The sequence below is a fragment of the Podarcis muralis genome, chromosome 3 (genome assembly GCF_964188315.1).
Source record: "Podarcis muralis chromosome 3, rPodMur119.hap1.1, whole genome shotgun sequence".
Taxonomy (NCBI): Eukaryota; Metazoa; Chordata; class Lepidosauria; order Squamata; family Lacertidae; genus Podarcis; species Podarcis muralis.
Window position 1 is genome coordinate 39,412,238 of NC_135657.1, and position 27,937 is coordinate 39,440,174.

Sequence of the window (27,937 nt, forward strand, 5' to 3'; positions counted from 1 at the left end):
AAGGGTTGAGAATATTCAATCAGTATTGAGTCAGCATGCTAATTACAATATTTCTCTTTATTTGTAATAAAAGCATTATGAAATCCAAGCAGCACCCATCTAAGCATCCAATTTATTGTAGCCTGAGGCATAGTTCTTTTGCTAGGCTGGTGTAAAAAGTCTACAGAGCCCTAACACTCCTTTTAGCTTCCAGGAAACACTTCTAGAACGAGGAGCTGCTACCACTATCCCGCAGCACGCAAAAGCTATTCATTTCTCTTGCTTTACAGCTCTCCTGTTCAGTGGGTGGGCCCCTAGAACTAGTATGGTGACTGACAATAAGCAGAAGGCTGATCTCTGGCACACTTTCATTGCATTGCATTGAATAGAATGTTTTGGGTCTTGGTCTTGATTCAAGGAGCTTTCATATTAAGTGAATATTCAGCCCTGGAACTGATCGGCACCCCCAGCAATCGCAAAGATTTGCAAAACACAAAGCTGGAAATGGATGGAAAGGTGGTTGAGTGAAGCACTTATTTCTGAGGCAGAAGCCCGTGCTGATAATGGCAGTAAGGTTGCAATCCTGTGCACACACATTCAAATTTAAGTCCCACTGAACTCAGAAGCACTTAGATTCAGGTACATATGCACTGGATGGAGAAGCACACTTCGTTCACACAGCTGTGCCTATTTCAGCAGTGAGGCCTCAGGATGAACAAGAAAACGGAGCTTGCACATATCTGGGAAATTTTTGAGGGCTTGGGGAGGGATGATTAATATTTAAGTGCTGCAATTTCAGGAGTAGTGTAAATTTTAACAACTCAAATTTAAGTTTAAAATAAGAAAACAACACATTGTCTCTGTGTCTCCTCTGCCAATTCTTTGTTCTTTTTCTTTCCCTGTTTTGTTCTGTTCTCAAAATAGTTGCAGCCGAAGGCCAAGAAGCCAAACTAATCTCTGTTTTATGGATGATAAGGTTCAATGGCTACTAGCCATGATGGCTATGTGCTACCTTCCGTGTTGCAGGCAGCAGCATGCCTCTGAATTCCAGATGCAGGGGAACACAAGTGAGAGAGCGCTATGGGCCTCAAGTCCTGCGTGTGGGTGTTGCACACTGGCATTTGGTCAGCCGCTGTGGGAAGCAGGACCCTGGATAAAATATGTTTCCAGTCCGATTCAGCGGGTCTCTTCTGATGAATTCCACAGTATAGCTGCAGATTAAGACAGGAAGCCATGAACTCAGCAAATGTGATGGCAACAGAAGCAGCAGCATGTGCCTACAAAGGTATTTAGCAGTCGGCGACTTGACGTTTTCTACACGGTCTGTGCATAGGATCCATGCCATAGAACAAACCTTCCATTCTCACCCTGCCAAAGAATAAGCTATTCACAAGCAGGCTTAAGTTGGATGACCAGGGTGAAGGGTTTTTTTTCGCTGAGGAGGCACATTGATGCAGTGTAGCTGTTCACACGGTAGTCTGGATTGCACAGGTTGATCAGTATGGTGCTAACGGGTGGGTGGCCTTGCCTTTGGTCCCTTCTAGTCTTATGAACTGAAGGACAAAATAATCCACACCAGTCCCATAAAGGATCATAGTACATCACATACACACACCCAATCCCAAGGAAGATTATAAACACCTCAATCCTTTCCCCTCCAGCGTGGATTAACCTACATAATCCTGACCACAGTGTGCCACGAGAACGAGAGCTGAAGCGTCTTTGTACTACTGCGCACAGTCTGCCTCCCGCTTTCAAAGAGGGATCTAATTGCTGATTTTAGCAGGCAACATTTGCGTTGGGGAGTGGGCGGGCAGGGGGCAAGCGGTGGCAAATGGCAACTTGAGAGGGTGGCTACCTCTTTTTTTGCTGCAGCATGTGTAGAACTACGTCTTGACAAAGCCAGCCTCCACTGGGGGGCAGATAGGTGAAATGGTGAAAATGACAAATGAAGAGCCAAAAGCTGGTTCACTTTTGCCCATCCTCTCTCCTTCTCCTCCTCCTCTCCTACACACACACACACACACACACACACACACACACACACACAAAACCACCACACACACCTACTGCCCGTGGAAGCTATTTGCAAGCAATCCTGGGCATCTGGGGAATGAAGCGCTGAATACCAAAGTGTATGCATGCACACGCACACACATACATATATATATAAACAGTGTGGCTGCAGAGTCAAATATAGCCCTCGGGGAAGGGGAAACAATGGTCGGGCATTGGGTTACATCGCCGCAGGGCCAGCAGGCTGCTTGTTTGTTGTGGGCCTGGGTGGAATGGGAAGAGCGAGAGGGAGGGTGCAGCATGGGGGTGGCAGCGAGAACATTTGTTTCAATTCATAAAGCCTAACTTGGCATTGGCTTCTGCGTATGTGTTTGCTTGAGACTGACCTACAGTGAATGCCAATTTATGAGACACTAATTTGAGTTGGCAGCTCTGTGGGGTTTGTGGTCTCTCTCCAGCTGGTTTCCGCTGTGCCCCCTCCTAGCCTCCCTGTGGGGATTAAGAGTGTGGGCAGGGAGCGTTTCATCAAGTTCCTGAGCAGCAAAGTGTTTCATTTTTCTCTTTGTATTGTGGAATGACACTCAATGGGGGGATGCCATAGTATCATCTTGTTCCCTCCACTCGGCATCTGTGTTGTGCCACTGGTGTCCAGCTGTCTCCAAGGAGCAAGTTGCAGCCAGCCAAAGAAAGGGAAGCAGCACCAGCTGACTTTAGCAGGTAATCTTTGTGTCCGTGTGCACATGATGGCGATGACAATTGGAGGGGGGGGGCTGCCAAGGAAGCATCAAATGGAACTGATGCAAAAACACACCACATGCACCAAGGCACCTTCCTCACCCCCGTTTGTTCCTCACGTTATAGGGTTTTGTTAATTGCAGAATATATTGGTGAACGTGTTCTAATGCAAAGACTCCCCCCTGCATTGTGATCGGGCAGCTGATGAGTTCCAGAAGCCTCTGGGGGATTTGTGGCAGTAGGCAAAACAAGATATGAAATATCAGAATATCTGTGTAAGCTCTTCTATGGGTCTCTTCTTAGGAAATGCTCTCCTTAAAAAAAAAAACCCAACTACTTGGCTTAGTAATATTTCACAGAGAACACAAGAGTAATGTCAATGTAGCATATTTACATTATGAAAGATTCCCCTCCCCATCTTTTTTGTGTGTGTGGTTTTGTTAGTATAGCTTTATCCTAAGCTTTCAGGGCTAGACAATGAGGTGCAAACATTTCCCTACTGCTGTTCTTTTTTCTGTCCTTGAGGCTTAATCTGAGCTAGGGGTCTGTTCTGGAGGTGGTTTTCAATAGCTGGGCTTAGTTCTGCTAAAATAGTGTTCTTCTGCATTTCAGTATCCGATGAATGACTTCTAGCACAAATCAAGCCCTGAAGAGATGCATAATGGAGAAACCACACCTTACCATTCTTTCCCATGCCTGAGAAAAGCCTCTAGCACACTGGAATATCTTAATCAAATTCTCTGAAATGGTAGAAAATTGCCATTGTAGCCAAGGTGAATGCTTTGTTCTGGACAAACTCTGATTCCATAGCTAATAAAGTTTACTGATGCTTTCTGGGTTATTGCGCCATTCGGAACGGCATCTCCCCTGGCTGAAAGATTTAGGATGTCTCTGCTATGTGAGGTAAGGGGTAACCCCGGAGATCTTTTGATGAGTAGGAAATTGTTCTACTTTCTCTGCCGGTGCTTAGAGCATGAGATTTACAAGCTGTCAGACCAATGGTTCATGTTAGCGCAGCATGCTGTCTACCAACAGTCTTCTTCTTTGGCGGATCACTCGTAGCCGAGTAAGATTGTCTTCCATAAACATGGTCCGTAAGTGACTGTGAAGGCCAATTCTGGATCCACATGTCCTTCCACACTGGGGACATTGGTTTCTGGGCGGGAGTTGATCACAGTGTGGATCTGCCAAGCGTGCCTTCCTCCAGTGTCTCCGAAAAATTTTACACATCACTTGAGAAGACAGGCGAACTAATACCAGTGTACTGGAAGAAGCAAAGATCTACCAACAGTGGCTGGCAGGCAGACACCTCAGTGTGGTTTACAAGTAGGGCATGATGCTGACATCCACCATCTACTACTAAACGCCAGCTGCACTTTTGGCTGCCTGTGGTACTCATGACCAACGGATCTGTCCTCCTATCCTTCCTCTAATCCTTGTCTAAAAGCCATATATGCCAGTTGGCATCACAAACATCCTACGGCAATGAATTCTTCAAGCTGATTATGGGTGGACTTGTGTTCCCTTTTATTTGCCACCAAACAAATGCCTGTCAGTTTCAACAACAACAAAAAATAGATTTGTTTATAAAGGAGCAAAAACGGTTTGGCTCTCTCCATGCTACCCTGTTGTGAAGCTAGGCAACTTTAAACTGCGGATTTAATAGCGTTATGGATGACAACATGTACGTACATGTGTATTTATTTATAACATTTATACACTACCTTTTCCTTCAAGGTGCTCAAAAGTAGCTTACAAAGTTCTCCCCTCCTCACAACAACCCAGTAAGGTAGACTTAGAGGCAGTACCTGGCCCAAGGCCCTCAGTGAGCTTCAGGTCTGAGCAGTGATTCTGAACTGTCATATTCCAACACAACTTCCCAATGGCATTTACTCTGAAACCTAGATCCTGCCATTTTGGGGGGGAGGGGGAGGAAGAAGGATACCCTCTTGCTCATTCTGCAGGGTTCCTGGGCTGCTGCCACTGATGACACCTAGGCTGCCCCCCCTCCCAGCCACGCAAGGCACCGACCCAGCCAAAGCAGTCATTGGAGGTGCTGGTGGGGCGGCCTACCGTCGGGCCACCTAGGCCCAAGCCCGCGGCCAATTCACGCTGAGATGAGAAAGAGGGAAAGGAGCTCCTGGCCCGGGGGGGGGGGGGGGAGGCGCCAATCCCGCTCGTAGTTCATGGAGAGGCGTCTCTCCTCCTCTCCCCCCCCCCCCGCTCCCTCCCCCGAGTCTGGGCTGAAGGAGTCGCAGGTGAGAGGTGAGCGGGGCTGGGCAGGCGGCGGGGCTGGGCGTCCGCCTGCGGTTCGGGGGGCCCTGGGCTTCCTGGCTCCTCGCTCCTTTCGCGGCAGTCGGGCTGCGGGAGGCGGAATGTCCCAGGGAGGGAGCAGGGATGTGTAGCCACACGCAGCCCCTGGCAGCCGGCCTGAGCGTGCACGGCGGCGGCGGCGGCTGCAGCAGGCGGAGCAGCAGCAGCAGCAGCGCTTGCAGCGCCAGCAGGAGGAGCGGGGAGGCCAGCAGGCAGCTTGGCCGCCGCGCCTCCCGAACCCCCGGTGCCCGGGCAGCGTAGGGCATGGCAGACCCGCTTGGCCGATCCCCACGCTAGTCTGCGGGCGGGGGGCAGGCAGGCAGGCAGGCACGCCCCTAAGGGGAGAAAGGAAAGAGCCGCCGACGCGAGCGCCGAGGTGAGGACGAGGGGAAGTTGCGCGCGTGTGGATAGATGTATGATACGTGTGTGTGTGTGTGTGTGTGTGTGTGTGTGTGTGTGTGTTTGGAGTGGGGTGGCGGCGCCCAAAATGGGAGCGATGTGTGCTGGGGGAAAGCTAGAGGAATGGGGAGGGGATCCCAGGGGATGGGGGGGGGAACTGGTTGGGGGTGTTTGGTTGTGTGTGTGTTTTTTTTGCCGAAATGGCAGGGGAGCTGGATTTGGGAGGGAGGATCCGACAGCACGCGGGCGAGGAGAGCGCCTGCAACAGCGGCCCGACGGGTGTGGGTGGGAGGTGGAGAGGAGAAAATGGAAGAGATGGCAGATGGGAATGCCTCCCTGGTGCTGCCCCCTTCCTCGGTACCCAGGTTCCCCCTTCTTTCTTTTTCTTCTCTTTTCTTTTTTGCTCCCGCGGCTGTGATCGGATGGAGGCTGCTTCGGGATCCTCCCTCCGCATGTGCGCCGCTGCGGGCTGGGCTGGGAGGAAAAGCCTCTCCGCGCTGGGAAGGGGCAGCGATCCATGTGGGCGCAGGGAGGGTTTGCCCTACCTCGGGGTGGGGGCGCCCTCGCTGAGAGGATGCCAGGAGGGATGTCTGCCTGCCTGGCGGTGGTTGTGGTAGCAGCTACGGCGGGAGCACGTGGGGCTGCGGGGGGCTGCGGGGAGGAGTGATCGGGAGTGGTTCCTTCACCTCTCCGAGGCGGGGAGGCGACCCCACTCCGGGCTAGGAATCCATGGTAGGGCAGCGACATGGTAGGGATCCCAACCTGCCCTGTCCGCCAGCAGGGGCCAAAATGCACAGCACTCGGGACATCAGGCCAGCACGTGGGGCGGGAGGCCTTTTTGGAGACACCCCCATAAGCGAGGTTCTTATCCCTCCGCAGCCCCAAGGGGCTGATGCAAAAAAACAAAAAAAGTCATGTTTTTGCAGTCGCCCCTCGAAGTATCCACACGTTCTAGAAAGCAGCAACATCTCTATAGTGATGATTGTGAGCCAGTGGACGCTGGTCCATCAGGCTGCTCTCACCTGCCTGCCTTCTCACTTAAATTCATTCATTCCGAGGGCTGGCCCTGGTTGTCAGCTTCCTCCGCCTTAATTTTAGTGCTGCCATTGTAGGACACAGATGGGAGGAGGGGGAGGGGGGATCGGGACAAAACTAGAATGAGTGAGTTGTCTCTCTTTGCCTGTCATTGGCTCTCTCTGTTGCCATTGGCTCTGTTGATCTCAGTGGGCGCCAGCCACTACTGCTCCCTAGCATTCTTCAGTCCCTGATTCATTGAGAGCCATTTCACAGGTTACACAGAGACAGGGCAAAACCTGGGCTTTGCCATCAGATGCACAAGCCACAAGGAGCTGGAGGCAGCCATGGCTGCTTAACACAACTGCCGTTTTTGACAGAGAGGTTCACCTGTTAACCTTCTTAGGTGTGTTTTTAAAACATCTAAGGTGTACTCTTAGATGTGCACCTAAAAATACATCGAATGTTACTCGGGATGCTCTTTGAGCCCCTCACAGCTTTGCTGCTTGACAAAGATTTTCCGTCTGCAGTTGAGCAATGCATTTCCCCCTTTTCTTGTTAAGGGAGAGATGGCTGGCCCCACGTGAAATTAGGGGTACAGGTTTGGGGGCTAACAGTGGGAAGCTCTGGAGGAGGGAGGCAACATCTACATTTGGGGATAATTTATAGCTTCCTCCCCAGTACATTGCCTCCAATAATCCATTTGACCGAGCCTCTGTTGGTTGTTACTGTGGCAATTCTTCAGCATTTTCTGTTGACTGCCTAAAGCAGAAAAGCAAACATCCTATCTCCAAATATGCCCAATCCGATAAAATCCACAGACCCTTTTGACCTTGCAGCACAGTTTGCCTGCCTATTGACCTGAAGACCAGTAATCGGAGGATTCTGTCTGTGAACTCTTGATTTAGTAACTCTGTTACTCAGTCCACTGATTATCCCCTTCCTATGACTTCCATGCAGTTACATAGTCTAGGATGTCATCTTCCCTAAACCTTATAGACCCATCTGGCGACCTCCATTCCAGTTAACCCAAGGAAGCCTCATCCACTTGCAAACCGATATAGACATTCTGAATCCCATTTGTTGTCCCAGGAACGGTTAACTCATTGCTCCCTGCTATGATCAAATAGCCCTCCACTACTTGAGAGAGAGGGAGTGAATCAATTTGTAATGTTGAGAATCCATGGCAGTTGCTTATGTGACACCAGTCATTTTGTGAAGGATACTTCAGCATGCTTCAAGGTATTGAAATTGTTGCTTGAGGAGTAAATACACAAATCTAGGGGGGGGGGGGACAATTAGAAAAAAAATGCTTTAGGGTAGCCTTGAACTCCAGGAGGTCATATCTCTGCTTTGGAGATTTTATTGGGAATGGAAAAGAGAAATGACCTTTTCAATGACATGCGGTATTCAGTTGGGGTCCTAACAGCTCAGGAGGAATTGGCTGCCAACTGTTCATCCTTAATCCATAAATTATTTTATAAGATTCACAGGAATCACTTTGCCCTCCTCTGATATGCAGCAGCTGTTCGGCAGCACAAAGTACCACCCCATAACACAATACTTCAGGGTAGGAAATGAAAGAGAATCTTCTGGCCAATTGTAACAACAATTGGCATATGGGGGAAGTAGTAGAGTACAGTTACCCAAAGCAGAATATGACCAGAATTCTATACAGGCTAATAAAAATAACACAGGCTTTTAATAATCAAACATGACTAGAATCTTTATCTGAAAGCTCACCCGAAATATCCTTCTAACATATTCTGTTTCATTGGCAGATGTGGCACAGATGTCATTCTCCCACAATAGAGCTATTAGGTGTCACCTCAGGGTATAAGATCTACGCCACAATCTTACATCAGTTTTATGCCAGTTTGACAAGCTCAGGTTGTCCCAAGAAATCTTAGGAATTGTAGCTTAATGAGAGTAGTGCATATTCTGTTGGAGACTCCTGGCCATTTACTCTCAAAACAGCAGGCCTCAGGGTGCTCAAAGGAGAGGTAATAACTGTTAAGCCAATATTTCTCTAGTGTAGATAAGCATATGCTGGAGATAAACCCTCAGTGGGTGTGCCCTGGCATTTGAAGAAGAGTAAATATGTGACAGCTGGATAGACTTTGTCTTGTATCCTAAGGACCTCATTCATTTACTACTGTGTTTCAAATATGTTGTATTTCATTGAGGTCTCTCTTTGAAGTAGGAAGGGCTTTTCTGTTTCTCCCTTTTGTGCCTGGCTGGGAGAAGAAGAAAAACATTATTTTTGCTGTCTGTCTGTATTTCTTACCAGATCATTTCTACATTTCTTTTGGTTGGATTTATAGCCTCAAATGTACCGCTAGCCACATATATCTGAACATTGTGAACAAATTCTATGCCCATAAGGTAGATAGGCATGAAACGATCCTATTAAGAATCTGTTTGCTCTGGCCTCCTGATTACTAACTGACTTCTAGCATATGTCTCAGTCAGTTGTTCACACTTCCTTCAATATTGTAATGGCCACAAGCTTTTACACGATAGTAAGTTTGATATTCATCCATTAACAGACGCCAGAGCTTTTCTTTAAAATGCAAAGCATAAGATTCACACATGCTGGCCAAATGGTGCCTGCCTATAACAGTCCTCCTGAGTGCAGCAATACCTTCAAGAGGGTGGGACTGGGCAGTAGCTTTCTCTCAGCAAAATCCGCCTCCCAGGATTACTGTGAGGGTACAGTAGAATTGCCCCTGTATGCTGCTTGGAGTTCTTTGGTGGAAGGTGGGAGCCGAAGCTAAGTGACACAGCAAATGCCTTGCATGCAGGAAAAATTAAGGTCCAAAGTTCAACCCCTGACATCTCCAGTTAAAAGGATTGCATATTTATCTTCACCAGGATGGGTAGCAGATGATGAAAAATACCCTATCAGTCCAAATAAATGCTGAGTTATATAGTTATGTAGACCAATCATCTTACACAGCATAATGCAGCTCCAAATGTTCGTAGGGTTGGATGCAAATGTGATAATCCAGTACATAAACCTTATCATCTTAAGAAATGGCAGCAATACTGCTTCAGAGAGATTGATAACGGATGGAAACATCCAAGAGTTGTTCTAGAGGGACATGGGAAGAGCTGTAACTAAAAATCAACTTTTAGCAGTGTTTTAAACATCAGATTGGTGAGCTTCCGATCCTCACCTCTAGACCTCAACCCACACAAAAGTACTCCCGGTTGTATTAACCACCTGCCGAGGACAGAGAAGTTAATTCTCTTTTCTCCCTTCCCCCCTGATTCTTAACAGAATAAGAAGGAGCATCATTACTTAGGCTGTAATCCTATTTTCTTTTCGCTTGGAAGCAGGTCCCATTGAATTCAATGGGACTTACTTCTGGGCTGACATGCAATTTTGTTTTATTTTTGTTCAGCCATTTTCATCCTATTAGCATATGTCATGTTATCAGTGCACAACTCAGCACAGCTAGAGGTTTGCATTGAGAAGAAACGCAACGCCGATATCGTTCCAAAATTATAGCCTGTGCTTTGGAATATCCTTGGGATGCTTTGATGGGAGATCTCAACGTTGTACGGGTTCAGGGGGGTGTTCTCTCTTTTTGTGGGGGAGGCGATAGGAGTGTGAAGGTAAAAAAAGGGGGGGTCCTACAAACACAGGTGTTTTGTTTTCTTCACTGCATGGGGGCAGACTCAGAAAGTCCACTCCTCTTGTGCTTTCAGCCTCCAAGGGAACCATTGACGCAGCTGGCATTTGTTTTAAAGAAATAATTGTGTTTGGAATAAGCAATAATAGTGTTTTGGAGCTGCATGATAGCACTGCGGAGGTGCCAACATCCTGGTCTGACTTTGCCTTCATCCCCTTGTAGGTGACTATCTCGGTGGGGCCACGCTGACCATGCTCAGGAGCTTCTGTCTTCAGCTCATGTCCTTGCTTTGGATCCTGGTGGCCCATCACCATTTTACACAAGGTGAGGATGAGTTCAGTGTTCCTTTGGTTCCACCTGGGCATGAAGTCTCCTACAGCAGAAAGGTAAAGGGTTCATTCTGCAGCGGTGTGCAGAAACCACCATTTAACTCCCTGTGAATGATTCCTCTTGTTCAAAGAGGTCTCCCTCTCTTCAGGTGCCAGGGAAAAACACATGAGCATAAGCAGTACTCGAGTGTGTGGGTTTCATCACTTAGTTGTCCTGTAGAGGCTATAGAGGAGGGAACCAAACTAAGGTCCACAAGGTAGGGTGGTTATGAGAACATTCCTATCTCCAGGGAAATTGCCTCCTGCTTCCTGCAGGGAGTAACATGCGGCTACTTATTTCAGGAAGGGCTGTAGCTCAGTGGCAGAGCACATCCTTTGTATGCAAAAGGTCCCAGGTCTAATCTTTCATGTCTCCACTCATGGCTGGGAAAGACTCTTGTCTGGAACCCTGGAACAAAGAGAAACTGCCTTCTACTGAGTCAGACTATTGGTCCATGTAGCTTAGCTTTGTCCACACTGTTTGGCAGTGGCTCTTTAGGGTGGCAAATCAGGACTTTCCCCCTGGAGATGATGGGAATTAAACCCGGGGCCTTCCTGCATGCAGAGCAGATGCTCTGTCATTGACGTGTTGACCCTGCTGAACTCCATGGACCAATGGTCTGACTCAGTAGAAGGCAGCTTAGTTATTACATATAAGGAGAGGAATGGTCTAGCCTTCTTCCCTGGTTGTGAGCAAATTAAAATATTGCTGGTTGACCCATCTTGTGTAGCAGACGGAGCTTTGCATGAGATTAACAGAGCTAGAGGTAAGTTTGTGTCTGTGTGTGCCCTCTCTGCTTCTGTGTGAGTTTGGGTAGACAAATGGTACTGTACTAGTTGGGTCTGATAATATAGTGCAGCATAGGAAACTCCCGTCCCCAACTCATAGGTTTTAACCAGAGTGGTATCTGGGTTGCCAACAAGATGGACCTTCTTTGATTAAGCGTAGACTAGATAGATTACAGGGACGCCTAGGACTTGCCGATCGCATGGTCGGCGGTTCGAATCCCCGCGGCGGGGTGCGCTCCCGTCGTTCGGTCCCAGCGCCTGCCAACCTAGCAGTTCGAAAGCACCTCCGGGTGCAAGTAGATAAATAGGGACCGCTTACCAGCGGGAAGGTAAACGGCGTTCCGTGTGCTGCGCTGGCTCGCCAGATGCAGCTTCGTCACGCTGGCCACGTGACCCGGAAGTGTCTGCAGACAGCGCTGGCTCCCGGCCTATAGAGTGAGATGAGCGCACAATCCTAGAGTCTGGCAAGACTGGCCCATATGGGCAGGGGTACCTTTACCTTTACCTTAGATAGATTACAGTGATGCAGTGGTACCTCAGGTTACAGATGCTTCAGGTTCTGTATTTTCGGGTTGTGCACTGTGCTGACCCCGGAAGTACCAGAACGGGTTACTTCCGAGTTTCGGTGCTCATGCATGCGCAGAAGTGCTAGATTGCAATCCGCGCATGCGCAGACACAACGTTGCGGGTTGCAAATGCTGCGGGTTGTGAACATGCCTCCTGCACGCATCACGTTCACAACCCGAGGTTCCACTGTACTGGCAATGGGGCATACATTTTTTTTTCTATGATCATAGACTCATAGAATTGTAAAGGACCCCAAGTACAGGAATCTCACTTAAAGCATCCATGAAAGATGGTCATCTAATCTCTGCTTAAAACCCTCTAAGGAAGGAGATACTGGATGAAATTGCTAATAATTGTATAAAGTATCCAAAAAGACAATAGGAAAATGCTGTTCCTAGCTCCATGAATTCCCCTGCTCATGTCCAGATGGTCTGTTGGATAAATCCAAAGCAGCCTCAGCAAGCAACAGATCTGAGTGGAGGAAGGGGCTTGGGGAAGGGGCTGCTTGACCCTTCCCGCTGCAGCCATCATTCTGTTCAAAGCTGCCCCCCTCTGTTTTCCACCCAGAGGGGGAGGTGACCTGTGACTACCTCCATGTAGTTAGAAAAGCAGCAGGAGTGTCATTTGCACTGGGGAAACGGTCAGATAGGAAAGAGTCCAGCAGCTCTTCCTCCGTTCTTTGCTCAGATTAGGGATTTCCTGTGGCTGCTTTGCATTGAAAAGACAGAAGGAAAAGCGCAAGGGAGAGTGACATGCAACTAGTACAACATTGAACTGGCCCAAGTGCCAAAGCTTAATACGTTTGTCCCCTGGCATTTGCCCCTGCTGTCCCGGACCCAAGGTGCGATTACTCCCCCCCCCTTGGTGTTTTTAGGCATGCAGTGACACCTGCTGGACATTCCGCGAAAGGCCTTCAAACGTCCCTGGTACAAGCCATGCCCAGGGGCCAAACTTGACAATATTCAATATTCAGTGTATGATCACAATTGTGTATCTGCTTCACATGTTGTAAAACAGAAGCTGTTGCAAAGGCCTGATCTGAATTATGACCATAGCATGGAGGAAATGTGTGTGTGCTTAAAAAACAAAACAAAACTCCCCCCTCCCTTGTTTTCCTAACAAAAACCACACATGTATACAAGCTGCTATTTGCCCTTTGTGGGAAGATGCTATTCGCACTGATACTTGCTTTCCTTCCAGGGCAAATAGAAGGTCTGGGAGGCAATTTTAGTTACAAGAATTATACTGGGGGGAAGACTTATTTCCCCTATCCTTCATGCCACAGTCCAGATAGGCATGGACCAATCTGGTCCTCCACAACTGCTGTTTTTATTTTTATTTTTTAAGGAGACCGTACATAACACATTTCATCAGGTATGTAACATATTGTTAAGTTTAGCCCTGGGAATATGGGTGTATCTACACCAGAGACTTGTACTGGGTTAAACTCATTCCTTTTCCATTGGGAGTTCTGGGAACGGTAGTTCTCTGAGAGGGGCCTATGTATAGGGTTGCCATATTTCAAACAGTGAAAATCCGGACAGAAAAGTTGTTGAGCTTTTTTCCCCGTAAAAAAACACACAAAATGCCGTTTTTGAGCTAATTTTATTAAAATGCAGTATAAAACCAATGTAAGTGGATAAGGCTCGCGAGTGCACGCGATCGAACAAGATCGTTGGGTCCTGGTCGCTTGCGGCTCGGCACATGACAGAAGGAACAAAAAGGAAGGTGAAAGTTAGCAGGCAGAAGCAACAGAGCCTTCAGGTGCCAGAAGGGAGGGATTAGGGAGGGAGGGAGAGAGAGAGAGAGAGGGATGGCAGGACGAGGGAACAAACAGCTCAGTTACAGCCTTGGAGACATTTAAATAAATAAAGAGAAATCAATCCCTTGGAAAGGGTCTGATGCTCATCTCAAGTGCTGGGCCAGAGAAATGGAAATATTGGGGGCCTACAAGTCAAATTTCCAGAGTGCTCCTCAGCTATAGTTGCTTTGAGTATATCTATTCCTCCCTCTGTGCATTCAAGGTAGCAAGGAGTCTCAGTACAGCAGTGTTAGTTCCCCCTTCCTCAGATTATGTTTTCCCCCTTAGGCTGGAAAAACAGGAGGTGTCCTGCGCCTTGCTGTGGCTTTCTTTAAATTGATGCTTTAGTCAGTCTTGTGCCATGCATTGCAAGCTTAGACCTGACATCTCCCACCAGCAACAGCTACCGCATCGGCAGCAATCTTCCTTGTAGCAATTACAGACTTTTCGTGGGTCATTCTCTCTTGTGACGTTGCCATTCTTAGCAAGAAATGTAAGCTTGGGGAAAGGAGGGCACCACTAAGGGAGCCTGGTTGCTAAGGGATAAGGCTGCAAACTTAGGCATATTTACCAGAGAGAAGGTTGCATTGAATTCAGGGAGGTCCTATTCCTGCATTGCAGGGGGGTTCCAACTCTATGATTCTGTGATTCTATGCAGGAGTGAGGAACCGGCGGCCTACCATGTTGGAATCCACCTCCCATTGGCCCCAGTCAGTGCAGGCAGTGGTCAGGGATGATGGGCGCTGTAGACCAAAACATCTGCAGGGCACCAGTTGGGTACTCCTGCTTTAGATGATGATTTGTATTGCTTTGCTCACTTCAAAAGGTGGCAAGCTGGCCCAGTTGAGTTTGGGGGTTCTCTAGCAAATTCTGCTGAGTGTGGCCCTTAACCTGTGCTTCACACTTTGATCTGATGGTACCAGTTAGTGCCAGCCTTCATTCTGCAACTGTACTGTGGTGGTTATAGAAATGGCAATGGGGGGAAATGGACTTTATCTTTAAAGGGCAAAGAAGGAGTAGATAGGTATTGTTTCACAAAAATGTAAGGGGTGGGGAATGAATTAAACGTTTCTAAAACAGCATTGTCATGGTGGAGATGTGCAAGATTGTCTTGCTGACAGCAGCACAATGGGTACTATCCAAAGGGAATTTCCCATAAGTTCCTCTTGATCCGTGCTGTTTTGTTTGCTAGAAGTTAATAGAAGTATTTGTTATGCTTAGCTTCATTCATACTGTCGGTGCTTAATCAGAGCAGCATCTTAAACTGGATTAAAACTTGGAGCGCTTCCATATTAGCTTTCTTTCAACAGAATGAACAGAAATTAATTAGTTAATTAATTTTAATTTAACGACATTTATTTACTGCTTAATGCATTTTTAAATAGCCATTCAAGCTGGTTGCATAAAATAATGGAAAATATACGTAAGAAAATACAATAACACCAGCAGACTTTAAAAAGAAGTAGGCATAATATGAAGATAAAAATGCAGGCAAAACACAATTAACTCACTCAGTTACTCCTGAGAGTTCAGTTGCCACTCTTCTCAAACAGTTGTATTTTGCGGCAGCTGTGGGGGAAAAGGCAAATTGCATGCTAGGTATGAGCAATGGAATTGAGAAGAAAACTGCTGATATCACAGTGCTGTTATGCTGTGTGGTTGGAATATTGTGTACAGCTTTGGTTGTTGTACAATATCAAAGATCAAAAATGATATTGTCGAGTTGGAAAAGGATCAGAAAAGGGCAAGCAAAATTGTCAAGGGGATGGAGCGACTCCTTGTAAGGAAAGCTTGAACTCACAGCTGTCCATGGAGGCGCACGTCAATTCTGTGTCCAGAGCAACTGTGTACTAGCTCCATCTGGTACGCAGGCTGTGACCCTACCTGCCCGCAGACTGTCTCACCAGAGTGGTGCATGCTCTAGTTATCTCCTGCTTGGACTACTGTAATGCGCTCTACGTGGGGCTACCTTTGAAGGTGACTCGGAAACTACAGCTAATCCAGAATGTGACAGCTAGACTGGTGACTGGCAGTGGCCTCCAGGACCATACAACACCGGTCCTAAAGGATATTCATTGGCTCCCAGTGTGTTTCCAAGCACAATTCAACATGTTGGTGCTGACCTTTAAAGCCCTAAATGGCCTCGGCCCAGTATACCTGAAGGAGCATCTCCACCCCCATCGTTCTGCCCGGACACTGAGGTCCAGCACTGAGGACCTTCTGGTGGTTCCCTCACTGCGCGAAGCAAAGCTACAGGGAACCAGGCAGAGGGCCTTCTTGGTAGTGGCTCCTGCCCTGTGGAACACCCTCCCACCAGATGTCAAGGAAATAAACAACTATCTGACTTTTAGAAGACATCTGAAGGCAGTCCCGTTTAGGGAAGTTTTTAATGTTCGAAGTTTTATTCTGTTTTTAGTGTTCTGCTGGGAGCTGCCCAGTTTCCAGCAACGGATATTCAGAAACGTCACTGCCTCCAATCATGGAGGCAGAGCATAGCCAAAATGGCAAGTAGTCACCAATAGCTTTATCCTCCACAAATCTGACTGATTCTCTTTTAAAGCCACCCAAGATGGCGGCCATCATTGCCTCTTGTGGGAATGAGTTCCATAGTTTTAACTTCCTTTTACCTGTCTTGAATCTTCCAACAACCAGCTTCAATGGAGCACTCTTGAGGTGAGGTTCTGCTTGTGGGGTCCCCACAGGCCTTTGCTTGGCCACTGTGAAAATAGGAGACTGGGTTAGATGGGCCTGCATTCAGGGCAGGTGTCTTTCTGTGTTTAGGGTGGAGACACGTCAATTTCATCACTGCTTTGTTAAGTTTTAAAATTTAAGATATTGTAGTGCTAGGGGACACAGACCCTCTCCTTAAGTGTTTTTCTGGGGGAAGGACCTTCTCCAGGAAGTGGCAATAGCAGTACAGTCATATCTCGGGCTGAAGTTGCTTCAGGTTGAGCGTTTTCGGGTTGCGCTCTGCAGCGACCTGGAAGTAAGGGAATGCGTTACTTCCGGGTCTCGCCGCTCACGCATGTGCAGATGCTCAAAATGATGTCATGCACAGAAGCGGCGAATCACAACCCGTGCAGACGCGGTTTGCATTCGCTTCAGGATGCGAACGGGGCTCCGGAACAGATCCCATTCGCATCCAGAGGTACCACTGTACTGGTGGCGGCCAATCCAGTCCAGCATCCTGTTCTCGCAGCGGCCGACCAGATGCTTCTGAGAAGCGTACACACTGGTATTCAGGAGCATGAAGAGAGAGCCGGTGTGGTGTAGTGGTTAGAGTGCTGTGCTAGGACCTGGGAGACCAGAGTTCGAATCCCCACTCAGCCGTGAAGTTCACTGGGTGACCTTGGGCCTGTTGCCATATCTCAGCCTAACCTGCCTCACTGGGTTGTAGAACTGTAAAGTTGGTAGGTACCCCCCCCACCAAAGACTCATCTAAGTCCAACCCCCTGCCATGCAGGAATCTCAGCTAAAGGTCGGGAGGATAAAATAGGGAGGAGAACCATGTACACCATCTTGGAGGAAAAGGCGGTAAATAAATGCAATAAGTAAATAAATAAAGTAATCATGCAAATAACATGTTTATTTTTTAGCAGTGGCATTTGCAAGGTGGATGCAATTAAGTACAGCTGCCACAGGACAACTACTGTAGCATGAGCCCCTTCTCCCCAAAAAGAGATGTCATTTGAAACTAAGAAGCTAGCTTCCCTTGAGGCAGGCCACTGGTCCATCTCCCCAGTATTGATTTCTTTTCTGGACCAGGAATGACGCTACAGGATTCTGGGCACATATCTCCTCCTACATGGTCCTTTTAGCTTGTGATGCATCGAAAGCAGGTGCTCTTAACACCTGAGCTATGGTCCACTATCCATCCTGGGGGGGAAGAACACTGTGTTGCTCATTTGGAAAGTTTATTGTTGCTTCTGCTTCATTTATTATCGTTTGCATCCTCTTGTCTGATGACCTATATCTGTGTTGCGATTTTCTCCGGAAGGGCAGTTCTGTTCTGTATATTGCAACGTTGAGCTTGATCTCAGTCTGTCAATTGCATATTTAAAAATTTCCATAAAATATATATTTAAGGGGGAGGGGGACAACAGGCAGCATATGTTCCCAGCTACAAAATATGAAGCCTCCCACAGCTAAGAAAAAGCAGCACTTTGACACTCTGAAGTTTAAGGGAAGACAGCATGAATGGCATGCAATAAATGGGTAGAAACGTTTCCATTTGTTGCACTAGAAACTGGTCTTGTGATATTACAGATGGCAGGGAGAGGTCAGATGCAACGGGGATAAGTATATGTTGGAAAGGAAAATGGATTCTACACACTTCTGTCCCAACCCTGCAAATTTGTGATGGGTTCACCAGCCTTTTCCTGCTGTCACAAGTTAGCCGTAGCTTGCAGTTCTGACTTCCTGGTGCAATAAGTCCTGCTCTCTGCTTTGCCTTGCAGGTGATGACTGCAGTGACCACTGTAACTTGGCTCATGGAAGCTGTGACGAGGACGGCAAATGCAGGTAAAACTATACTTGGGTGCTGTTAAAGGAGAGGGCTGCTCAAACACGGCGTCACTCCAAACCCTGCACATTTTGTTGCAACCACCCCAAGAAGTAGTGTCCTGTAAGCTCCTACTCTCAGAGTTGGCCCAATACATTTTGCTGCCTGGTGCGGCAAAGGGCGAGGTGGCGTCCCCTCCCGTTCAGTGTTTAGAAGCTGACTGAACTAGCCATTGATTTTTATTTCAACACTGGTGTTACGACAGCCGTGCCTGAGGACAGCAGGCTGGCCTAGAGGGTGCAAAGTAGGCTGTGTGGCACACACAAATGTTTTCTGCAACCCAGGGCCAGCCCACCTGTGAAGCAAGGGGAGGTGACTGCCTCAGGCAGCAGGATCCGTAGGAACAGCAGATGCAGCCTCTAAGGAATGCGTTGCCCGCTTATGCGGCCACTGCTGCAACAGCTGTGGCATGTTTCTTGGAGGTCGAATCTGCTGCCTCCTCAGCAGCACCCCCATGCCACCCATACAGTGGCCTCTTGTGAATATGAGGTACTGCTGGTCTCCCCATACCTTTGGGGAGGCTGCCCTCTGGGGTCATCTGGGTTCTGCACCCGCCTGGTGTTTCAAAGCAGGCTGCCCCCTCCCCCCACCATGGCCTCCGATTCCCACTTGAACCATCAGGTAAGGTTTATTTTATTTTAAAATAAATTTTATTTTTCAGGTTTACAGAGATACAAATCCAATTTTTCCCCAATAAGCATTTATAGTTTGACTTCCTCCCCCATCCCTTTTGCAGTTTCTTATATTTTATAAAAATTAATACCTTCATTTCCCTCATTATTCCAATTAAGGTAAGGTTGATTTTATTCCCTCCCTTGTTCCCAGTGTAGATATTCACTCCCCCCCTTGTTCCCGATGTAAATTTTTACTCCCCTCTTGTTCCTGATATAGATCTTCACTCACCCCTGGATGGGCGGGTGCCATTTTGTTGCTTGCCTCAGGTGTCAAAATGTCTTGGGCCGGCCCTGCTCCAACCCCATGCTGCCACTCCCCCCCACCTTCCTGCCTCTGCTGCCTGAGGCAGCTGCTTCATTACTTAATGTTAGGTCTGGCCCTGCTGGTTTTTCATCCAAAAGTCCACTTCATAGGTAACATTTTTTTCTGCATTATCAAATCTCCATGCATGCCAAAACATATGTACATTTTCCTGTGTTAAGTGGGATATGTAAGTTTATCTCACCACCAATCCATAGAGGAGATGGCCGCTGTGTACAGCTGTTGTCTGCTTCGTGAACAAAAGAGATTGTTTCTCCATATATATCACCCTTTCCTAATAGGGAGGTTATTTCCATGTATGAAAAATGTCACATTTGAAGCAACTTGAATGGATGCAATGAATACACTTTATGTTAACCTTATGAACAAATCAACCAACATTACTTGCTCTCATTTAAAGAAAGCCCCTCCCCTCCGAAAAACTAGGATGGTTGCCCAAATATACCCATGCTGTTCATTTGTGAAAGAAAATTTTGTTGTTGCTGTTGCTAGCCTTTCCAGTTTAGTTAATCATAGCTAATTCTTACTCACCATAGACAACCAAGCAAGTTGCTATTTACAAGTCTGAATCATGGGCTCGGTTTGCATAATCTTGTTTCATTTGCATGCTTTCAGTCTGGGAAAGACCTTCGTCTATTTCACAGCATTTTACAGTGAATTTTACAGGGAATGGAAGAGAGTGCCTTGTGTGAGGGATTTGAACCCACTGCGTATCACTGAAGGGTGTGGGTCATGTCTGAGAGCCGAGGAGGAAGCACAGATCCAGGTTGAAAGAGATTGCAGCAGATAATTTTGCAGATAACTGCATATGGATTTTCTCTATAAACTTGAGGGCTAGAAATTTACTTTGAAATTTAATTAATAGTGATATTTTCAGGGATCCAAATTCTGGCCCACCCAGAATAATGGAATATTTACAGTCCTTTGTTTTGGTAGCCATTTTTAGGGTAGATGTTGACATGTTTTGCAAAAAAAACCTCCCTTGAACGATGAACATCCTTCTTAATCTGATGGGTTGTTCTTTTTTTTAATATAATTTTTATTAAGTTTTCCATATTTTATTAATTTCAGTATCAAAGAATTAGAGAATAATAATAATAATAATAATAATAATAATAATAATAATAATTCATGACTTAAAACATTGCTTAAATAAAGCATCGACAGACTTCCATATCTCATTACCGATTTTTCCACAGTCCTAAATTCACTTCTTTACCTTAAATCAATCTTTATAAATCACCTTCTTATAAGTAAATCAGCTCCTTAATTTTCCATTACCAAACATTTCAACTTAAACCTACAAACGTATTCAACTGTTTACAATTTTCTTTCATATAGAGTATAAATTTGCCCCAGTCCTTTTGAAACAAATCATCATGGCGATTTCGAATCTTCCCTGTCAGCTTTGCCAGCTCCACATATTCAACCCTGATGGGTTGTTCTTTTGGTCTCTGGAGAACAGATTATTTAAGTAATCTATTTACATCTGGGCAGGGAAATCAGCCAACCTGCTATAGGATACTGCAGCCTCAAACAGCTGCTGAAGAGCAGTGTCAAAGGGCATTGCCCGTTCAACACCTGCTTACGCTACTGAGGCTTTGTATTGTTTTTTATGGCATTTTACAGTGCAATAAAACATCCCACATATGACACTCCCCAGAATAGGTGGATAATAGCATTTCAAACGTTTTATAATTTTATATGACTGTTCTGTGTTACCAGCCAACATTGCACAAGCTTTCGGATAACGTATGTTGATCTCTAGAAGTTGCAGCTAGGAAATACCTGAGCTGCTAGGCTGTTTTTGTCTTTTATTACATTTATTTTGAATTGCCTAAATAAAGGCCTTGTCTGGAAACCAGTGTTTTCAGCTGAAGACGGGAGAGGCTTTTGCATAGATTCTATTTTAGATCCTCCTAAATCCCAGGATTTCAAATGGGCTCATTTCCTACAAAACAGCTTAACAGTATCAAAGAAACATGGGTAAGATAACTTGCTACAACACCGCAATAAGTTTCAGACATTATTCTGAGAGTTTTACAGTTGTAATGCAGTACTGTTGCCATCCCTGGGTTGCGTGCTTGGAACCAGCCTCCTTTGGGCAGTAGGAAACACATCCACGCTGCATGTGTCTTGCCCTGGCACACTGTCACTAATACAACAATTTTCAAAGCAAAAAAAAAAAAAAAAAAAAAAAAAAGCAGTCATTTACAGAGCAACCCTATATGCACATTATGCTGGGGCTGTCAATTTGCCACCGCTGTGTTGGTGCAACAGCCTCTTCTAGCTAATGAAATGCTCAGCCCAGGTAGGAAAGGAAAACCACAGCAAATGCGTGGTGTTGGTGAGGGAGGGAGGGAGAGAGAGAGAAAATAGGGAGTGGTGCCATCTGAGGGCTCTGCCAGGGCTCATGCCTCAGTCTGTCTCTCCCCCCCCCCCCAAGCCATTCACCTTTGGGAGTTGTAGCAGAACTCTTGTGTTTGCGGTGGCTGTTTGTTCTTCTCCTTGCATATGAGCTATGTTCCTACAAAGCAGCTGCAATGGATGCAGAAACACACCTGACATTCTGATAACTGTCTGCTCCCATCAAGCACAGGTGCTCTTCAGGGCTGGGCAACCTCCCAGATCTTTCCAGATGCTGTTGGATACCAACTCCCACCAGCCCCAGCCAGTAGCCAGTTGTCAGAGAGGATGCAAGTTGCAGTCCAACAACATCTGGAAGGCCACAGGTTTCTCATTTCTGCCTTATAAGACGTGTCCCTCTTTCTCTCACTTACCTGTTCAGAATGCTCTCTCCCTCAGTTGTTGGAGAGGAGGTTGGGTGTTTGAACATGGTTCCCTGAGGCAAGGTACCTTTCGGGGGTCTGGAAGGAGAAAGGTTAGCAGTGTGAGCAAGTTCCCTCGCATGCTCAGGAGATGACATTTGTGCAAAGTGCCCCTTTTGTGGTCTACTGGCCAATTTTATCCAGCGTCCGCTGGCTGTTGGGATTGTAACCAAAGAATGGCGCCATAGGTGGCCCCAGCAAAGTCATTTCTTATGTTCTTTGACAAGAGCACATACAGTACTCAGGATCGCAGAACTGTTGTATCGTGCTGTTAATAGATACTAGGCACGCACTTGTGCTATGCAATTTAACACACATTGGCCAATGAAGGGGTTTCTATGTTATATACATTTTTTATATACATATGAAGGGCATCTTTCTTCACTGCAGCTGAAGGATGGGGGCAGACGTTGATCTTTCCATTGGTCAACAGAGTTGTCCTGTGTAGACGAAGTTGTTGGTTTTTTTGTGGGGGCCTCACCCTTGACTTTATGTTTTCTGATTTTTATCCCTTCGGCACACCCAAGGTGGATTTTTTTAATACAAAGCAGATGCCATTTTTTAATGCTGTATTTCCCCCACTTGGTTTGTGGTTTGTGAAGGGTATACGTCTCGTTTCAGTGATTCCTTTTTTGCAGCTATGCAAATGGGGATCCTGAGCTTGTGCCTCTGCACCACTCCCTCAGAGTGGCAGGAATGTGCAGCCGTGCATTTATCTGCCATTGAAAGAGAAGAACTCTGTAGGGGAGGCGCAGAGGAGCAAAATCCCCACCCACAGGTATGGCGCGAAAAAGAAACTACGCCCACAAAACCTGGGCTCAGTCTTTTTGGCACTGACTCACTGATTGCAGAGTAAACACAGGACTTGCATCTAATTAGTTGCAAGGAACAGAGAGGCATGAGCGTAGTATGAATCCCGTGTATCACTGCTTGATCTTTGGTAAGCTTCAGCGCTGGGGAAACCCAGCCAGATGGGTGGGGTATAAATAATAAATTATTATAGTCTAGTTATAAGTGTGGTGAACAAGACTTGCCCGTGAGTCATGTCTTGGTACATCCTTCCATTTTGGTTTTATCTTCCAATATTTTCTCAATATACTTTAAAATATGGGGAGAAAGGTGCTTGATATGTGTGCATTTGCTTAATTTCACAAAGAAAAAGTAGCCTGCGATATGCCATTGCCAGCAGCCCAATCTTAGGCAGGTTTACTCAAAAACAGGTCCCCTTAGTTCAGGGTGATGCACTCCTGAGTAAGGGTGTATAGCAGGGGTGGACAATGTTATGCCTTCGGAAGTTGCTGGACTCCAACTCCCATCAGTTCAAGCCAGCATGGCCAGTGGACAGGGATGATGGGAGTTGTAGTCTAGCAACATCTTAAGGGCACCACGTTCCCTACTCTCCTGGACTGCAGCCTTAAGGTTTGGCACCGGCCCATTCCTATTCTCTCTAAAAACAAGTCAGGTATTACTGGGATGGAAAAGAAACAGTGGTAAAAGCAGAGTTTCCTGCCGACCTTGCACATCAGGTGTACAGCTTAGATTGTCCCTCCTGACCTATGGCAAAACCCCAAGGCAAATACCAAGGCTGGAGATTCCTCTGCTGTGTCCACCCACACATTTATTAAAATAGAGATAATTTTCTCACTGTCCCCAGGCAATCATTAGACAGGCGGCATTCTTGGCTGGTTGACGCTCTTCACCAAAACTTGTGGTACTCATAAGCCCCACCCCTCCTCTTGCCTCCTGCCCAAAGTGCCTCCATTTTGCCTCACCCTTGGCTCTATCCTGCTGCTGCTTCTTCCTTCAAGAATTCCCCTCACATTCTTGTGCGAGGTACTTCTTCCTATCATGCCATTGAGACCGAAAAGGATCCTGGATCCTGCCTCCACCCATCACCAGGAACAGAGACCATTGGTGGATCTACACACAGGGGGGGAGGGGGACTGCTATAAATAAGTCAGAAATTAAATCATTATAACAACCACTCAGACAAAAAAATACACTGTGTAAAAATCACATAGAATTTTTTTTGCTCTCTGGCACCATCTGGTGTTGCATGTTATAATGCATTCAAAACGTTGTTTTTTGACTAATGCAGCTGAGTCCCCTGACTATGAAACGCCAGTCTAATGCCTTGCGATGTTTACTGCACCTGGCTTTGTTAGTGCCTTTGCTTGGTGCCTGTGGTGGCTTTCTCCTGCTCTGACTTTCTGGTTTTCCTTCTGCAGGTGTGACAAAGGCTGGGAAGGGGAATACTGTGAACAGTGTGTGAGGATGCCAGGCTGCAAGCATGGGACGTGCCACCAACCTTGGCAATGCATCTGCCAAAGTGGCTGGGCTGGCAAGCTGTGCAAGAAAGGTGCGTCACTCCACTTGGAACAGGGTGGGGACTTATTGAGGAGAGTGGGGACGACAGGGAAAGGAGGGCACTGCAGTAGAAGCTTATTGGGAAGCTGCCTTATACCAAGCCAGAACACATGGGCTGGTACCTGCTCTCCAGAGTTTCAGACAATAGCTTCTGCTGCTGCTTGGAAGGCTGAAACTCGGGTCTTCTACATGCACAACACATTCACTACTGACGAATGATGCCATTTCCCAACAACAGCAATTCAGCCTTAACAGAAGAACCGCACAGCCTTATTAACATCAGTAATTCGGCCGTCTTCCCATTTTCTGCTTTGAGGCCTCCCTGGAGAAAACAACCACTTTTGCTATTGACTCCAGTACTTCCCAGCTACATAAAGTTGACCTAAGGCCTTGGAGAACCACTGCTAGTCAGAATACCTTGGAAGTCGAACGGAATCTGTTCTGGAAGCCCTTTCGACTTCCAAAACGTTTGGGAACCAAAGCGTGGCTTTTGATTGGCTGCAGGAAGCTCCTGCAGCCAATCAGAAGCCCCATTGGACATTTGGGTTCCAAAGAATGTTCAAAAACCGGAACACTCACTTCCGGGTTTGCGGCGTTCAGGAGCCAAAGTGTCAGTACCAAGGCATTTGGGATCCAAGGTACAATTGTACGCAGTGCTGGGCTAGGAGGAAGTAAGGCAGCTGCTTCTGCCCCAATACAGGAGCCCACTTCCACCTTCAGAATCAGTGGCCCCGTGCCTCTGAAGAACAGATGGGCCATCCGGTTGGACACTGGGAAGGAGGCTGCTGTGCTAGCTGGCCACCTTTTCTTTGTACAGCCTCCAGTATCACAGTAAAATCAAAAAAAGAACTTGTTGGGGGCGTGTCTGGTATGAAAAACCAGCCCTGAATACTTTTGACCTGCATTTTCTCCTCCTCCTCCTCCTCTTTCCCCTCATCTCTTTCAGACGTGCATGTCTGTGAGCACCAGACCCCGTGCCAGAATGGAGCCCAGTGCGTCTACGACCGAGATGGGGAATATTCTTGCCTGTGCCTTGAAGGATTCCATGGAAAGAACTGTGAGCTGAAGACGGGGCCATGTGATAAGGCAGGGTGAGAGATCCTAGCAGAAATAGATGGGAGGAATGGCAGGCGCAAGGAGCAAAACCTTTTAAAGGCTCCAGTCCTTTGCCTAGGAGTAAGTCCCATTAAGCTCAGTAGGGCTTACCTCTGAGTGAACGTGTATAGGATCAGCCATAAAAGGCTTCAAAACGCACCATTTCACGAACAAGGATTTCAAGGCAGCGTTCAGTTTTATGATGACTTTTTGTTGTTATTTTTTCCTGTGTGGCTTATTTTTACATGCACCTTTTACATGCACTTAGAAGCCACTCAGAGTGGCTGGGGCAACCCAGTCAGATGGGTGGGGTACAAATAATAAAATAATAACTGTTATTAGAAATGCAAAGGGTTAAGGGGTATTTAAACAGATGAATAAAATGTAGGACGGCCCATATGGGTGTTGTGATTGGTCTCCATTCTCTCCTTTCAGGTCCCCTTGCAAGAATGGCGGAGAGTGCCTGGACCAGAACGGCTTTGCTAACAACTACACCTGCAAGTGCCTGGCAGGATTCATTGGCACCCACTGCGAGATTGACGTCGACGACTGCCTGATGCGTCCCTGTGCCAACGGTGCCACCTGCCTCGACGGCATCAACCGCTTCTCCTGCCAATGCCCCACTGGCTTTGAAGGGCGTTTCTGCAGCATCAACGTTGACGACTGCGCCAGCCAGCCGTGCAGAAACGGGGCAAAGTGCTACGACCGCGTCAACGATTTCGATTGCCTGTGTCCCGGGGGCTTTGTCGGCAAGACCTGTGAGCTCCTTGCTCCGGAGCCGACGTGGGTCACCGCGTTTCACCCTGATCCCAAGGGGCACGGCAACGACGTCGTGAGAAGCACGGCCAGCAGCAACCCTTGGACAACCCAGTCTGAGCCCGTCCGGGTTGTGGTGACTGGGAAGCGGGTCACTACCTACAGTGAGAAATCGAACGGGGGAGGGCTCTTGATCTCCGTGAAAGAGGTGGTGACTCAGCAGGACTCGGGGCTGAGTCAGTCGCAGCTGATTTTAGTGCTGGTGTTTGGGCTGCTCACGGCCCTCCTAGTCTTGGTAACTGTGTTGGTGCTGCTGAAGAACTGGCAGAGGGGGCGCCGGAGGTGCCAAAGCCCCTCGCAGTCTGCAAGGAAACTCCAGGACCAAGAGTGCCAAGTGGGCATGTTGAGTACGGTCTTGATAGAACCCAGGAAAACGACGGAGCTGTAAGGACCCCCCTGAGTCGGAGCCTGGCTGACCTCTGTACACCCACCAGATGAGTCAAGGAATTCTCCGAGCAGCGTCCAGGGGGATGCTCTGGCCGTCCGCCTCCAAAGCACCGCGGGCTCTGGTCGAACTCAAGGCCGTGCATCGCCAGGGAAGAGGATGTCCACGAGGCAGCAGAGCCTTTGCTTGAAAGCGGAGTCCTTGAATGCATGCAGCTTAAAGCCACTGGCTTGGTGGCAGCAACGTCTTAAGGGCAGCCAAGGAAGTGCTGGGTCATGATAAAGCCAGTGCTGGAAACAGCAAGCAAGATAGGCGGATGTCATCCCACAAGCGCTCCGAGGGATGAGGCTAAGCATGCAAGGACAGGTTGTAGTATTTGGCTAAGCCCTTAAGCATCTGGTAACTCTTGGTCAGAGTCATTGGAGGTATCCTATGGCCTGTCTGTTCACTCAAGGGGGCCCAGGAACTGCTCTGTGTATGCCCCACCACCCTCGAGCACAGGTGATATGGGACTCCCATTCTGCCTAGAGGCCTTTCAGTCTGTTTTCAAACCCCATAAGCTCTCCTAAGGACCTTGTGGTGCCATGAGCCACTTTGCTGCCTACATTGACCATTCTAGATCATTGTCTTGCCCATTGTGTCCTGTACTATGTCCGGTCTTGATCTGGCTGCAAATGTTCGGAACCTCTGAAACAAAACCCTTCTCTTCCCCTCCTCCCTGAAAGGTTTATTCAGACCCTGATTTCACACATCGTACTCCCTAGAACCTCATTTTCTCAGCTCTGGTGTCAGGAAGGGTCAAAAGCAAGCACCAAGCCAACTTCCCCTTCTCAGTCTCAGATTGTTGGCCTGAGACTCTTCACTTGCCAGAAAAGAAAGGGCTGTGTATGAAGCTGGAAATAAGAGGCCTAGCAATCCTGATTCCAAGGCCTGATGTCTGTGAGAGATCAAACTTGGGAGTGAGCCAAAAGCAACCAGGATAGCACTTTTCAGTAGCACATGTTGAACCATACTGACGCCTTAAGGCAAAAAAGTATACTTCCGAGGATGTATCCCAAAACATTGGTCCATCAAGCTTGGTAGTGTCTGCACTGACTGTTAAGTACTTAATTCGTCCCGGAGGTCCGTTCTTAACCTGAAACTGTTCTTAACCTGAAGCACCACTTTAGCTAATGGGCCTCCTGCTGCCGCCGCGTCACCGGAGCCTGATTTCTGTTCTTATCCTGAAGCAAAGTTCTTAACCTGAAGCACTATTTCTGGTTAGCGGAGT

General features: G+C 47.4%; 1 protein-coding gene across 2 annotated transcripts; it reads left to right on the plus strand.

Moving 5' to 3' along the window:
• Positions 1 to 4,881: 4,881 nt before the first annotated feature.
• DLK2 (delta like non-canonical Notch ligand 2) lies at positions 4,882 to 27,763 on the plus strand. Of its 2 annotated transcripts, none has more exons than XM_028724313.2 (6): positions 4,882 to 4,995; positions 10,317 to 10,418; positions 18,077 to 18,140; positions 24,233 to 24,363; positions 25,318 to 25,462; positions 25,902 to 27,763. In XM_028724313.2, the coding sequence occupies exons 1-6, from the start codon at positions 4,917 to 4,919 to the stop codon at positions 26,668 to 26,670; spliced, it is 1,290 nt and encodes a 429-aa protein (XP_028580146.2). In that variant the 5' UTR covers positions 4,882 to 4,916; the 3' UTR covers positions 26,671 to 27,763. The 2 variants fall into 2 exon arrangements, with proteins under 2 accessions (XP_028580146.2, XP_028580147.2); XM_028724314.2 differs by lacking the exon at positions 4,882 to 4,995 and adding an exon at positions 5,002 to 5,419.
• Positions 27,764 to 27,937: the final 174 nt, after the last annotated feature.

What these genes read in the sequence shown, in the direction of transcription:
- DLK2 (XM_028724313.2), top strand. Translation starts at nt 4,917, where the DNA reads ATGGAGAGGCGTCTCTCCTCCTCTCCCCCCCCCCCCGCTCCCTCCCCC. An exon ending in CCATCACCATTTTACACAAG is followed by an intron (nt 10,419 to 18,076) that starts GTGAGGATGAGT and finishes TTTGCCTTGCAG; the next exon opens with GTGATGACTGCAGTGACCAC. An exon ending in GACGAGGACGGCAAATGCAG is followed by an intron (nt 18,141 to 24,232) that starts GTAAAACTATAC and finishes TTCCTTCTGCAG; the next exon opens with GTGTGACAAAGGCTGGGAAG.